This window comes from Hippopotamus amphibius, chromosome 13 (assembly GCF_030028045.1).
Source record: "Hippopotamus amphibius kiboko isolate mHipAmp2 chromosome 13, mHipAmp2.hap2, whole genome shotgun sequence".
Taxonomy (NCBI): domain Eukaryota; kingdom Metazoa; phylum Chordata; class Mammalia; order Artiodactyla; family Hippopotamidae; genus Hippopotamus; species Hippopotamus amphibius.
This window is the reverse complement of record NC_080198.1, coordinates 48,431,116-48,445,818: the sequence shown is the minus strand read 5'-3', so window position 1 is coordinate 48,445,818 and position 14,703 is coordinate 48,431,116. Positions and strand designations below refer to the sequence as shown.

Below are 14,703 nucleotides of genomic sequence, written 5' to 3'. Positions count from 1 at the left end.
TGGTGGTGATTTGCAGGTACAGGTGGGGAAGGATTTTATGTATGTTGGGCTATTGTCACTTTGTGTCTGTAGTCAGCTGTGATATATAGGGGGAGACCTGGGGCCTCGTGTCACGGTATATGGACATATGAATTCCTCTTGAGGGACACTGAGGGAGGCCCGTTGCCATTGCAGCTGGTCTTCTCAGGCAGCGTTTCACGTGATCCACGGGAAGTAGTCACACATCCTCTTGCTGACAAGCTTTTAGGGTGCAGGCCTTGCCCATATGGCCACTTCTCAGTAGGCTGACAGGACTGCTGGTCACCTGTATCTCTCACCTACACTCTCCCATGGGTGTGGCCACAGCTGTGTGTCCAGATCGCCTCAAAACCCCTCTCAGTAGGAGGAGTCAAAGAAGAAAAGAAAGCACCTCTTTCTTCTCATTACATAGAGAAGCATAGTTTTAGGGATAAAACTAATAGTGCCTCGGCAACTCTGCAAAGAAATGCTCCCTCCAGTCTCCTCCCTTCCTCTTTTCTGATAGGCCTGATTTGCTTGATCACCTAGGAGCTGTGAAATCCATTTTAGCACCTCATTTTTAAGGCCTGCTTGGAAGCGTAGCACCTCCCTTTCATAAGTCAGGGCAGATGTCACCTCTTGTCGTGTATCTTCTGTCCTGGACTCCGTGGAGACAGAAGACATCCCATTTTAACATCCTCTCCTCGCCTCCATCCAGCCACTTCCTAAAACAACAAATGAGGTGCCCAGCACCACTCCCAACTTCCCGAAGCTCCCACACCCCGCCCTCTGGTCTGCCCTCCCGGTGCCTCTCCAGTGCTGCTGCCTCGGGCCTTGGTGCAGCGACACGGTGGCCGGGATGCCTCTCTGCCTCTCCTCCCCTCCTCTGCCTTCTTTCTTCTCGCCCGTTATGGCGTGCTGTCCCGGGACACTAAGTGATCACTGCAGGGCTGGTTTCATGGCCCGCATCCCTTCTTCCTCTTGCCACAGGGAAGCGCTGGTGTCTGATCGAGCCCTCTCTCCCCCACTTTAGAGCATCGTCAGCCCCTCTCTCACACAGACCACGCTCTTCCCCCTTTATTGGTCTTTTTTCCAGAGAGTTCGCCCAGTAGTTCAGACTCTGTGATGGAAATTCAGGTAAAAATGGGTAGAATTTCAGGACTTGAACTACTCAGCAAGATACACAGAAGAGCAGAAATGTGACCCAAGTGAAGAGAAAAGAAAGTGGGATTTGCGAGCTTGAACTGAGTGAACAATGAAAGCAGAGGAGGCTGAGGTTTTTTGGAGGAATGAACAGGAAAGGAATGGATGGCAACCAGAGCTGATACTTTGGGTAGAAAATATGGAAGAAGGGAAAAGAATCTACCATAATGTTTTGTCCATTTTTAAATCTTCATATAAACATCACAGGAAAGAAGAATAACCTGGGTTGTGGGAATGATCACTTTTTCAGTGATTTCATACAAGTTGCCAGGAGAGAGGAGGTTGTGTCCTAACCAAAGCTCGCCCTGTACCCGACAGGAACAAATGCTAAGCATGGACTGCGCTGCAAGGCCTGTAAGATGAGCGTCCACCACAAGTGCATGGACGGCCTGACGCCCCAGCGGTGCATGGGCAAGCTGGTAAGCACCCGTGCCCGGAGTGTGCCCTGGAACCCCCGCTCAGGGCGCCTGCCTGCCCAATGAGATCACTCCATTCAAACCCCTTCCCAGCAGCTCCCTGAGAGCTGGACACCAGGAAGGTCCCCCCCGCATCTCTGGCTAACAGCTTGCCTTCCTAGTTGTCATAATGATTGAGCAAGGAGGGCCTTTGTCAACCTAGGAGATGCATGCACCACATGTGGAAAGGACTCAGTGTCCTTAATAGGGTGGACAACTTGTCCTGGGTCGGGACCTTCTCGGTTTTAGCACTGAGAGTTCTACATCCTGGGACTGTCCAGGTTTTGAAAGTAAAAAGTCAGGCATCCCAGGAAACCCCTCAACCCCAGGTTAATTGCTGACAGCTCAGTGGGTATAAAGAATGGGATAGAGAGTAACCTCCCCACAGAAGTGGAGAAAACAGTAAATATCTACACCACTGTAGCAGATCATGGCGGCCAAACCAAGGGACCAGGGCTCGGCCTGGCCCATTCTGGGCTGATCGTTACATCTCAGGAGTGCACGTCAGTACTGGTGCCACACAATGATAAAAAGCCACCCAGAACACTTTTGAGAATAGTTGAAACTTAGGATGGCCAAAGAATTAAAGAAGGGGCCAAGAATATCTACCCTAGGGCGTGACAGCTGTCTTCAGAAAAATTGAAGATCTGTCGCACAGAATAAGAACTCTGTCGTCCTCTCTGGCTCCAGGGAAGAGACCTAGAATCAGTAGGTTCCAAGTCTTACCAATCAGAGATCATGTCACCAAAGACCTGCCTCCAGGGTCAGTGAGAGTTCCTGCTACCCCCATCCCCAGCAGTGTTCACAGGCGGTTACCACTGGCTAGGAACATTGGAGAGGGTTCTGGAGTTCTAGTTGGGGCGGGACCCTTAGGTTCCCCTCTAACACTGGGTTGCAGTAAGTCAGGGTTCTCAGAGAGTTCTCCTGCGTGCTCTGATAGGCCGTGTCCTCGTCTCCAGAGCCCCTGCCTCACTCGCTCCCCTCCTCCCCCTCCTGCCATGGTGATTCCCACAAGCCGAGGCAGAGACAGTGGAGGAGAGGTCAGAAACACAGAACAGAACGTAAAACACAAAGCTCCGGGTAAAGCTCGTCAGACACACCAGGGGTTTCAGGTCTACCTGTGAGGTCTGCTTGCCTGTGCCCAGGCCTTTTCATGATTTTAGTAAACCACATGGTGGAACGACGCACGATGGCCCATCTGTACCCTGGGAAATAAGGAGGAGCCCAGTGTAAAGGAGGCTGCAGTGGGGGCCCGCAGAGGAGAAGCGGGACGGGGAAGGGCAGGGCTGGGGGCTGGCTTTCTAGCGGGAGTGGAGCTTGCTTATTGACGCCTGTACTTCCCCACCCAACCCCGGGGATAAATTACAGGACCTGTCAGGACCTTAAAGGGATACAGGGAGGGGCCCCTAGAGAAGCCTACTAGTTTCATTTTTAGGGTTCTCTCGTGGTTTGCTCCATCTCACCAATGACACTGAGCCCTTCTCTTTCTCATTCTGTCTCCAGCCAAAGGGCTTTCGGCGTTACTACAGCTCCCCCTTGCTCATTCACGAACAGTTTGGATGCATTAAAGAAGTTATGCCCATTGGTGAGTGAGACCCGAGGGGCTGACCTGGGTTTGGAGCAGTGATGTCAGAGCTGACGGCCGCTCCTCTCCCAGGTCCCGGCGCTGCACTGCTAGTGGGGGAGGGGATGTGTGCATTCATTTGGTGGCTCACTGGGTTATGGTTATTTGTTTTGCTGGAGGGGAAACTTAAGGTGGACCAAATTCTCCAGAAAATTGGGTCCTGTCCCTGATGAAGCTTGAGAGAACCCAAGTCCCAAAGGCTGCGGATACGCCATGCCAGCCATCAGCAGCATGGCAGAGAGGAAGGGACTTAGAATGTGGCATCCCATAGCCCTGGGTCAGAGCCCAGCTCCCCCACTGGCCAGCTGTGTGTCTGAGCAAGCTACTCAACCCGCTGGACCCTACACAGTGAGAACAGCAATGGCTGCTTTTCGTAATTTTTTTGTAGAAAATAGATATACGTCATAGGCCAGTGCTTGGAAGGAGCTTACTGAATATCATTTATTCTTTAATGAGGAAAAAATGTCATATTTTTTGGACATTTCTGGCTTGAATGTATTCTTCAACAATAGCTTTCAGTTTACTTCTATTTTTTCTCTCTTTCTGAAAACCTCTACGTTTACGTTTGCCTTTTGGTGGGGGCAGGGGGAGCAACCTTTAAACTAGAAATTTACAGACTAGAATGCTTTTAATTAGAAATTCGGGAAGCCTGGTGATGTCAAAGTCTTTCAGAACACTTGCCTCCTCCTGAAAACTTTGTGTCGCGAGACTTCGTGCCTCGGTGAGCAGAGCCTCTCACTGGAGGAAATAAAGCCGGTCTCCGGGAAGAACCTTGGCGTTGCAGTCCTGGGGGCGGGTAACAGAGAGGAGAACCAGTCAATCAGGGGATGTTCGGGAGCAGAGAGGGCCTGAAAAATGGGCACAGGTCCTGGGGAGGATGCGCGTGGGGGAGGAAGCTGTGACCACAAAAGCCCCGTTTTCCCAGGGGTTAGCGGGTCTGTTGTGCAGGACCTACTTCTCCGTGCCATTAACCCAGGAGGTATGACAGGTGGTTGGCTGCGTCCCCAGCTGTGAGTTGAGGAAACCCTTCTCTCAGGTGAGCCGTTCTCCTCCGTTGCAGCCTGCGGCAACAAGGTGGATCCTGTGTACGAGACCCTCCGCTTCGGCACCTCCCTGGCCCAGAGGACCAGGAAGTCGGGCAGCGGCTCCGACGCGCCTCACAGAACCTCCGTGAGAGTCCTCCTCCTCCCTCGGGCACCACGGCGTGCGGGTTCCACCTGGTGCATCCGGAGGGGAGTCTGTTGGGGGTCAGGCAGCTTTCAAAGGGAGCTCCAAGCCTTGGGCCACTAAAGGTTAACTTCTTGTGGCCAACTCCCAGAGACCCCTCTCCTTCCCTCCTCAGAGACCGCACGCTCGGCCTCATGCTTCCTGACTCTCTCCCCCTCCCCCTCCCACCACCGTTAGACAGCACATCCACCAACACACAGAAAAAGTCAACCCAAACGAGGGGCGGAAGCAGGGACGTCCCAGCTGTGTGCAGTTCTCCTTCCAGCTACATCCCAGTTCAAGAATACAGCCATTTCTCACATTTCCTCGGTCCTTTCTCTCTAAGGCAAGACCCACCCTTTGATTTCACACACACACTGTCCTCCCCAGAGCGAAGGGGGGCCGGGGTGGGGGGGTGCTTCCCTCCATGGGACACACACCCTCCCAAGCACCTCTTCTATGTTTTACCTGATCTAAAATGAGTGTTCCATGCATCTCTGTGACCTGGTATCATATGCTCTCTCTGGCTGTCCCAACCAGAATGTCTGTGAATGCCCCAAGATGCCACACAGCGCTAGCCAAGAGAAGGCTCCCCAAAGATGGGCCTGACCTGCCCGCATGAGCAGCGCTGTCTGCTCCTGTGGTCCTGAGCTCTGCTCATCACAGCAAGGACACATCCTGAGGGAGGCGGTGAACATTTTTGCCTCCACATTTGTGACTGATCCCACGAGCAGAAAGACCATCACAGGCACAATGCAGGGGTGTTTGGTCTGCTTTTGTGTCTAAAACAGCTTTGTTTCTAGCAACGTCTCAACCCTACAGACTGGTTTTAGGGGCATAAACATAGTTTGCTCAATGACAGTCACATGTTCGTTCCTCATAGTCCTGGCACTGATTCCATCAGTAAATATTTCTGTGAATTTTGCTCTGTGAAGGCATTGTTCTGAGAGCTGCAAGGAGACAAAGACACATCAAATTGTACTTAAATATCTGTCACTTCACTTTTTCCCCAGAGTCCAGCTTGCCTCAGTAGAAGCAAACAGAAACGATTGATTGCTGCTTTAAAATGGTTTTGCTTCCTTCCTGCAGGGTCAGTGGTAATGAACTTCAGCCTCTTGCCATTCTGGCAGTGCTGTTATGTCCTAAAGCAAACATATTCCCACATTGCAAAGGTTTTTTTTTCTTACAGGGCTGTAGAGGCATTTGCTTTACATTGTCGGGAAGTTGCTGCCTGGCTGTTTCTAAATCGTTAGGTTTCCTCTCATGTGCTTTCAAATGTTCTAGAATATAAAAGGCTTGATGGCTTTGGGAAGACCAGCAGAAACCAAATTCAAAAACTTGCTAGGAATTGGTTAGCTAACTTAGCAATAATCTTCAGTTTTGTATAATTAGATTAACATAATAATAGCAACTTCTGTTCAGAAATAATGAACTTCAGAGGAGCGCAGGGTACAAGTGAGTTAAAGACCCTGTGATATTTATTTTTTTTCTTCTTTCTGTTGTGTCATGAAAGGTAGAACTGCTGAAGTAAATCTTACAGCTAAATTGTAACAAGAAATCAGTCTCAGGAAGGTGGTACTGGAGTACTCTAGAGCTGATGAGGACAGCTAGGAAGGCAAACTTGTTCCTCTCTAGTAAGATATAAACAAATAGTTTTACAAATACGACTCTCCTCTGAGGCCCCCTAAATTCCTCTTTTAAAGAGGCGAGAGATGCACGGATAGAAGTTGGGCATCTAACCCTTTGCAAGAGGCGATCTGTGCTGTAAATGTTTAACGACCAACTAGGGCTGAACCCTGATTTGTCGCATTTGCCAGTTTCCATGGTGTAAATACTCCCAGTGCGGCCGGTTTCAGGCTACCAGTGTGATGACCTTGAAGGTTCTCACCAGCCCATGTGAGCTTGTCCAGCCATACTGCTGGGTGAAGCACCGTGCTTAAGAGACAAACCTAAAGAATGTTATTTTGCTCAGTGAAATAAGTCAGACAGGGAAAGACAGGATTTGTCTGATAGCACTTATATGTGGAATCTAAAAAATAATACAAATGAACGTATATGCAAAGCAGAAACCTATTCACAGGTATAGAAAATGAATTTATGTTTCCCAAAGGAGAAAGGGAGGGAGGGAGGGACAAATTAGGCATATGGGGTCAACAGATACAAACTATTGTACATCAAATAGATCAGCAGTAAAGATTTACTGTATAGCACCGGGAATTATAGCCATTATCTTGAAGTAACTTTAATGGAGTATAATCTGCAGAAGTCCGGAATCATTATGCTGTACGCCTGAAATTAACATAATATTGTAAATCAACTAGACTTAAAAAAAAAGAACGTGGGCTCCAGAGACGTCACCAGGGGTTCAGACCTCAGCTCCACCACTTATGAGCTCTGAGACCTCGAGCTGAGTTCTTGATTCTCTCTGGGCTTCAGATTCCTATCTGAAAAATAGGTCTCTCATAGGATTATTGCGAAGCATAAATGGGATGATTCGTATAAAGTACTTAAAAACAGCAGTTGATGGATGATTGCTATTCAGAGTGCCTCTGTGTTATTGTTGTTCTTTCTGTAACCTAAATAATGACTGTGTCTTCTCTTGCACATGAGAAAGGGCAGAGTACATATTACAAAAGCAATTACTTTTTGCAGCAATGGAAACAGCATTTAACTCACACCTAAGTAACACATCCCTCAATAGTTCATCTTGTTCTCTGTAATTAATATTTAACACTCACCTAGAAAGAGCTGTAGTTCTACGGACCATTTTAAGTGCTAGGATGTGGGCAGGAATTCTGATTTCTCTCTGTCGTCTCTTACCGGGAAGTAGCCTAACTGCGACCTATGCATAGAGACATTCATTCACCTCTCCCTGAGCACCCGTCATGTGCCAGCCACTGAGCCTGCCCTGGACACGGAGACGGAGGGACAGTGCCCGTAAGGGAACACACAGACTCTCTGAAGTTAGCCAAATAGACAAGAGAGCAAGGACGTGATTCTTAAGACAGTGTCCTACAAGTTCCACCTTAGTTCTTCTATTGGTATCACAGCCTCTGCTCAGTTGGCCCCTGAAATGACATTGCTCATTCCATGCTGTTCTCTCTTTTCAAGACTTCAGATCTTGTGGAGGTTCCTGAAGAGGCTGATGGGCCAGGAGGCGGGTATGACCTACGGAAACGCAGCAACAGCGGTGAGTAGGGGCGGGAGGCTCAGGCACTGCCCGGCAAGAACGGGAATCACATCCATCACCCAGGTCAGCAGGCAGGCGCCCCTGACTTCCAGGCCCCTCTCTTGCTCTGCCAGCTCTGGGATTCATCCTGGGCAAGTGTTTGATAGTCTGGAAGGAAACTGGGCATGATCACTGATGGATTTCAGGGATTTGACTATAACGTTCCCTGAGTTCTGTCTTCTGAGTTCTCATGCCATAAGGACGTGGAGGTCCTCCTAGACCTTTCTGTTAACACGTCACTTCCCCACTGACGTACACTGGATGAGCAGAGCATCCCAGAGAGAAGCCACTCCATGCTACACCGGAAGTACTCCAGGTGAAGTGCCCGCTCGGGTGAGGGGTGGTGCCGGGGAGGGGGGCCTCACCTTGGCTCCTCCCCACTGGAGATAACTGAAGCTCAAGAACTGATCTGCACAATCTAGCCAGACATTCTGTATTAATATCATTTTGTTTTCTACTAGCATAAGCCCTTCTTATAGTAATTTCTAGAATACTTATTAAATGCTCTCGCTTGCTAACATTGAGAGAGAACCTCCTCTTAAACCAGAACTTAAAGAAACATAACCAGCACTTTATGCCTGAACCTTGATGAGCTTCTTTGATGTCAACAGCTACTTAATTTCCATTCATTTATCGGAAAAATGTTCATGAAGTATTTACTACTACCAACAGAGCGATGTAGGTCACAAAGCTGTCCTCAGGTCACTTATAAGCCAGCAAGGCTGCAAGCCCTGCCCTGCCTTGGTATGTTGGGCTGAATGCACTCTGCTGGCAGAAGTTACCCTGCGAAGCTCTAAGCCCCACAGGCGAAGCACAGGGATGTGACACCTTGCATAGATTTTCCACTTGACTAAATGCGCCTGCCATTTCCAGACTGAAAGCAGAACTTCTACATCAGATACCCCATAGCTGCATTGTCAGCAGCTTTCATACGAGGTATCCCTTCACTGCCTAGCTCTAGGAGTTCATTCATGTCTCTTCTCTAGTTAGGATGGTGCCTCTGTGATTCCCACAGGCAGCATCCCATAACCATCCTTCCTAAATAAACGTCAGCATCCATCAGGGCCCCCTTTGCCAAGCGCTGCTAAAGCACACTGCTAGGGTAAGAGGTCTCTGGCATCAGATGGGGGAAACAGTACTTTCAGATCAGTGCGGACATCTGTCGAGCACTTAGCAGTGCAATTAGAGAGACAAATCAGAGAGTGCCCCCTGCCAGCGGACCTCGTGGAGGAGCAGCAACCCTGCAGGACCCCCCAGCCCAAGTCTCTCCAGCACTGCAGATCCAACGACTGAGTTTGGTCAGCAACCCTGGAGTCTGGCAGTATCTTAGGACCAAACTCACCAGAGGCTGGAATATAAGCCAGAGCTGCATTTCAGTGCTTCAGGTCCGTCAGCTGCTCTTTCCCCTGCATCTGAGTTCTACCTGCCTTATTCCCCTGAGGAAGCCTCTCACCAGATCGCAGGCGGCATCCTCATCACCAACTGCACTGGACATATTTGGTCCTCGGCACCTCCTTGCTGTGGAGGTGGATGCTGGACTTCACTTAGGTATCATGTGGCCTTCAGGAGATCTAGCCTCTCTCTGCTTCAGTCGCCTCACCTCTAAAATGAGGATAAGAACACAAATCCGTAGCGTGTTGTGATCTTTACGTGAGATAGTGAATGTAAATACTGTCTGTACACTGATGACTCTGAAACTTCATGCCTCTTTGCTGCCTCTGGATGCGTGGAGCCTACTGGGAATGGCCATCTGAATGGAGAACAGGCATCTTCAAGTTAACACACCCAAGTGGACTCTTGATTCCCTCACTCACCGCCCCCGTCCACCAGAACCAGCTCTTCTTCCTTCGGTGCCCCTGCTCAGTTGTAAGAACACCATTCTACTAGATGATCAGGCCAAGACTCCTGGCATCAACCTTGACACCCTTCTTCTCACTCCTCTTACCCAGTCTGTCAGCAGACCTTACCTGCTGCTCTTCAAAGCCACACCCAGCCCGTGCCCACATCTTCCCTCTCTGCCTCCACCATCCTGGTCCAGCTTTGTGGATGCTGGTCCCACTCCTCAGTAGCTGAGGTCTCTATTTGCCCTGGAGATTTCTTTACCCAGGAAGCAGTCTTCTCAGGATGTTATAATGTGAACAGCTGTATCTGGGGATCATCAGTGGGAAGCACCATTGCTATAATGACGTTGTCCTCAGATCACGAAGTGTCAGAGATGCAGCCTAGAGCCTCACTAATCCACGTGTGGCCCAAGTTCTGGGCAGAGCTTGAGAGCCTGTTAGAAGTGCAGCATCTCAAGCTGCCCCAGCCCTGCAAAATCAGACGTTCCACATGGATCTGTGATTCACTTCCTTGTTAACATCTGAGGAGCAGGATTCGAGGTCATTTAGTCTCACCCCCTCTCCTCCAGTACACACACACAGGGACACACAGACATACACACACAGCAAATACTGGATCGGTAAGGAAATTGAGACACTGAGTAATACACTCAGGGACACAAAGTTGATTATTTGTTGTCTCTTTCATGTTCAGGGGCATTTTCAGTCTTACTCAAAGAAATCTGTTGAAAGAACTTAGCAAGCAATAAACCTCTAAAAAGCTTTGGAGATCTATTAACTATTCTTTTGATCGGCAGTAGTTTTCTTCACATGCACTCTTAGAAGTGAGGGGGATTAATTATGCAGCAGTTTGCTTCAAAACATGCTCCTTTGATTTGGATGTAATGTTCTGTCCATGCATTTTGAGAAACAACGTAGAGAAAACACCCTGCTTATATAGTCCAAGCTCTCACTTGTCTTCTCACCGTCTTGGCAAGGAGAGCTTCCAGTTCTGCTTCACTTGTTTCATGTATGTTCTAAAAAGTACACAGGGCACACAGGTATTATTTCTGCCTGCCAGGTGTTATGTCAAAATCCTTGAGGAATATTTCCAGGGCCCCCTCAGAAGAAGGTACAATTTGTACTCAAGTCTTTACTGCTAAGAGTACAGTCTCTGCTTTCTCTCTTATATTATGAAAGCTCTTGGGGAAGTCTGAGTGTTTCTGGTTGGTTCTTTCAACACTACTCCTGGGCGCATCAGAAATATACGCGGGCAGGTTTGTTGGTCTTTATCTTTGGTTTAACTGCTGGAAACCCCACTGGAAGCAAGGTGGTGAGGAGAGGGAGGAGCACCTATCTAATACACAGCCTCAAAATGGCAGAAGCTCAAGGAGAAATTGGCAGAACTCTTAGGAAATTGGCATTGCGCTTCATTATGGGAGACTTTAACACACCTCTCTGTCACTGGCAAGTCAGATAGACAAAAAGATTCAGTACAGACGTGCAGGATCTGAGGACACACTTGACAACCTTAATCTAATTGACTTTAAAAGGACACTCCAAAAGAATATATATCTGAATCACTTGGCTGTATACCTGAAACTAACACAATATTGTAAACCAACTATACTTCACTTAAAAACTAAAATAATAAAAAATTAAAATTAAAAAGGACACTCCATCTAACAAATGGGAAATTCACATTCTTTTTAAGAATAGATGGAACTATCATAAAAATTGCCGAGACTTCCCTGGCAGTCCAGTGGTTAAGACTCCGCGCTCCACTGCAGGGGGTACCAAATCGATCCCTGGTTAGGGAACTAAGATCCTGCATGCCACACGATGCGGCCAAAAACATAAAAAATTGCTCACCTACTGCACCATGACACAAGCTTCAAACATTTCACAGAATTACTGTGATGTAGAACACATCTTTCTGACTACAATGCAAACAAGCTAGAAATCAATATTCAAAACATAACTAGGAAAACCCATACTTTAGGAAATTAAAAACATACTTTTTAAAGTATGTTTTAAAAAGCTCATATGTCCAGAAAAAGAATTCATTATGAAAATTGAAATATATTTAAAACTAAATAATAGTGAAAACACTACCTGTCACAGCTTGTGGAATGCAGCTAAAATTGTGCCTAGAGTATTTAGTTCTAAAATTATTCCATTAAAAAAAAAAGCTGAAAAGTAATAATCTAAGCATCATATTCAAGAGGTCAGAAAAAGAAATAGAACAAACTCAAAAAATGCAGAAGGAAAAAAAAAATTAAGAGAAGAAATTATTAAATGACACAGGTCAATAAATTCTAAGAACGTTTCTGCTAAGAAAATAAAATTTACAACCGCTAATAATTTTTTAAGAATAAGAAAGAGAGGTAAAACAAAAAGTAATTAAAAAGGAGGACTGTAACAGAGGTTGACAGGAAAGAATCTTAAGACCAACTTCATACCAATACATTTAAAACTGTTTTTAAATGGACAGCTGCCAAGAAAGTTATCAATGACCAAAGTCTGACTGAAAAGGAAATAGAAATACGTAGAAAACTTGACTTTGCTTCCAATTATGAAAGAAACAGAATCAATATTTTAAGTTTTTGCACAACAAAAATACCAGGCCCACACAACTTTATAAAAAAAAAACTCTACCAAACATTTAAGGAAGGTAAAATTTCCAGATTACGTAAACTCTTTCAGGAAAACAGGGAGTGCCCAGGAAGAAGGGCAGCAGCACCTCTGACGTCGTCTATGGGACTGGTGTAATACCCACTTCAAAATCAAAGGAGGACCGCATGAGAAAGAAAATCGCTGGCTAGTCCCTCTGTTGAATATGGATACAGAAATCTGAAACAACGTCATCTTACTACACTGAATCCAATAATGCCTTTTAGAAAGGCAGCGCATAATTGCCAAATTGAACTTATTCCAGGGATGCAAATGTGCGTCAATGTCGAATAAGCTGATAATGTAACTTGTACACTACCAGGTGAGAGAAGAAAAACCAAATCATCATCTCGAGGCAGCCATGGACCTGCCAGGACTGCAAAGTAAAAAAGAAAGACAGAATATAGAAAAGGAAAAGAGGAAGGCTCTTTGGGGACTAGCAAAAACTAAAGATTCATTCTGCATCTGTAACGTTAGAGAATATGCCTGCATAATAGACGTAGACTTTGAATGTGTCCGTGGGTGAAATCAACAGCCAAATTATTTTTAATAAAATGAATTCAAAGTACAAACATAAAAGGTGTCTGGTACATTATTTGGTAAAATGGTTACCTGTATTTCTGCCTTTCCCCTCAAATCAAAGTCTTAGAAATAGCTAGAAGGAAAGGGTTTTCTAAAGATCATTTTTTTGCAGTGTTCTGGTTCTGCTTGCACCCATATAGCTGAAAACACATTTGGAGTCACTTCAAATAATTTTCAGCATAGTTCACAAAAATGATATACCTTTTTGTGATGCCTAATGGATAGTCAGTGAAAAGCTAAAATTATATGAAATTACAAAATTGTAAAATCAGTCAAACTGAATATTGCCTGTGTAGCTTATGTAGTCCCCCTTTTAGGTCCAATCAAGAATTTTCTAAGATACTCTTCCTATGTTTCCATTCAAATATTCATGATGCTTTAAATGTATCCAGCTTTATACTTATGGAATCAAAATTATGCCAAGATTCCAGGGAATCACTTAAAACCAGAGAAGAGTATTTCTGGTCTCTGCTCTTTTTAAACTGGTAAGTTGCCAAATATTGAGGCAAACAAGGTCTGTAGGATCGGCCCTTCATTTTCCATTTTCCTGCAAAAGCAAAGCTCCTCCAGTGACTGCATGTTGGCTTCCTAGGATAATGGAGTTTCGTCCACAGGCTCTGGAACCATAAACCATGGACAATAGATGTTTGCTGAGCATCAGTGCATTTACAGGGCTCTTGTCCTGAAGTGTGTTTTCTACATCACAGTTATTGAGTCCTTTTTATGGACAGTGGAGATTGCCAATGCACGAACTGAAAGAGGGCACAGAGCTTTCCGTGCTGTGTTTCTCTTCCTCTGCTGGTTTCCTTGATCCTCTGATGGAGGACCAAAGGGGAGACCACAGCAGCAATGTGTTATTTTTGAATGTCAAGTCATCTAAAAGGTAGTTTAATTTCAACACTACAACCCTACTGTATAGACTTGGAAACATTCGCTACCTTTTATTTTCATTTAAGGAAGATACCTGATGTTGGTCTCTGAGGTCGATGTGACTGATTGAACTAGCTAAGGCAGAGCCCCCCCATACCCATCAGGGACCTCCCCTACAGCCGTGTGTGGGGACAGTGAAAACTGCTGCCCACGTTAAGAAGCCTTTTTCTTCATCGAAGGCCACAGAGTGGCTGCTTAAATGCAAAAGGTAGAGAATTATGTATTCTAAGAACAAACTAAATGAGAAACCACTGTTTAATTTTTTTCTCAATAATAGCCCCAATACATTGACAATAAGAGATTGAGAAAATATTTTGAAGTTTAAAACTAAAGTTTTAATCTGCTAGTAGAATATAGAGATCATTAAGAAACTAGAATCAAGAGATCTCTATTGAATAGAGATCAAAGAATCTGGTATTTAGAAAATTGAATTCAAATACAGTTAAATTGGGTCATACCTCACTTACTGTCCCCTTAACAAATGATTTGATACATTTAGCAAAGATGAATGATGTGGTGTCTGCTCCTGAGAAGTCTGCCAGGTGAAACCAGGCAATGCAGGAAGATGCGTGCTGGCCCGGAGGCATGTACGAGGGGACGGGCGTGCAGGGAGGGCAGTACAGGATTCTCAGGGGAGGCGGGGCAGCATCACGGGGAAGAGGACCTGAGAGCTGGGTCACTGAGGACGAGGAAAAGGCAGGGAGAGGTCGAGTCGAAGCTATGGTGCAGGGAATAAATAAAGCTACATCTTTCAAGTGTGCTTGCAAAACATGGTGACTGGATACACAAGGCTCCTGTTTTTCTTGTCTCCTTCAGTGTTCACGTATCCAGAAAACGGTACTGACGACTTCAGAGACCAAGCAAAGAATATAAACCACCAGGTATTTATGGACATCTCGGAAAACAGACCAGACATGGTCCTTAGATCATTCTGTCGGTCACCACCCAAGTGGGTCACGAAATCGATTTGGGGGGCCCAGACCA

The 14,703-nt window shown here is 46.2% G+C and overlaps 1 protein-coding gene across 1 annotated transcript in view; it reads left to right on the top strand.

The window, feature by feature from the left end:
* STAC (SH3 and cysteine rich domain) overlaps positions 1 to 14,703 on the top strand; it is a 110,396-nt gene that overhangs the window by 69,070 nt on the left and 26,623 nt on the right. The window contains exons 3-7 of the mRNA XM_057706867.1: positions 1,519 to 1,619; positions 3,159 to 3,240; positions 4,340 to 4,449; positions 7,597 to 7,675; positions 14,536 to 14,600. Coding sequence (XP_057562850.1) covers positions 1,519 to 1,619; positions 3,159 to 3,240; positions 4,340 to 4,449; positions 7,597 to 7,675; positions 14,536 to 14,600 — 437 coding nt within the window. The remainder of the gene's footprint in view (positions 1 to 1,518; positions 1,620 to 3,158; positions 3,241 to 4,339; positions 4,450 to 7,596; positions 7,676 to 14,535; positions 14,601 to 14,703) is intronic.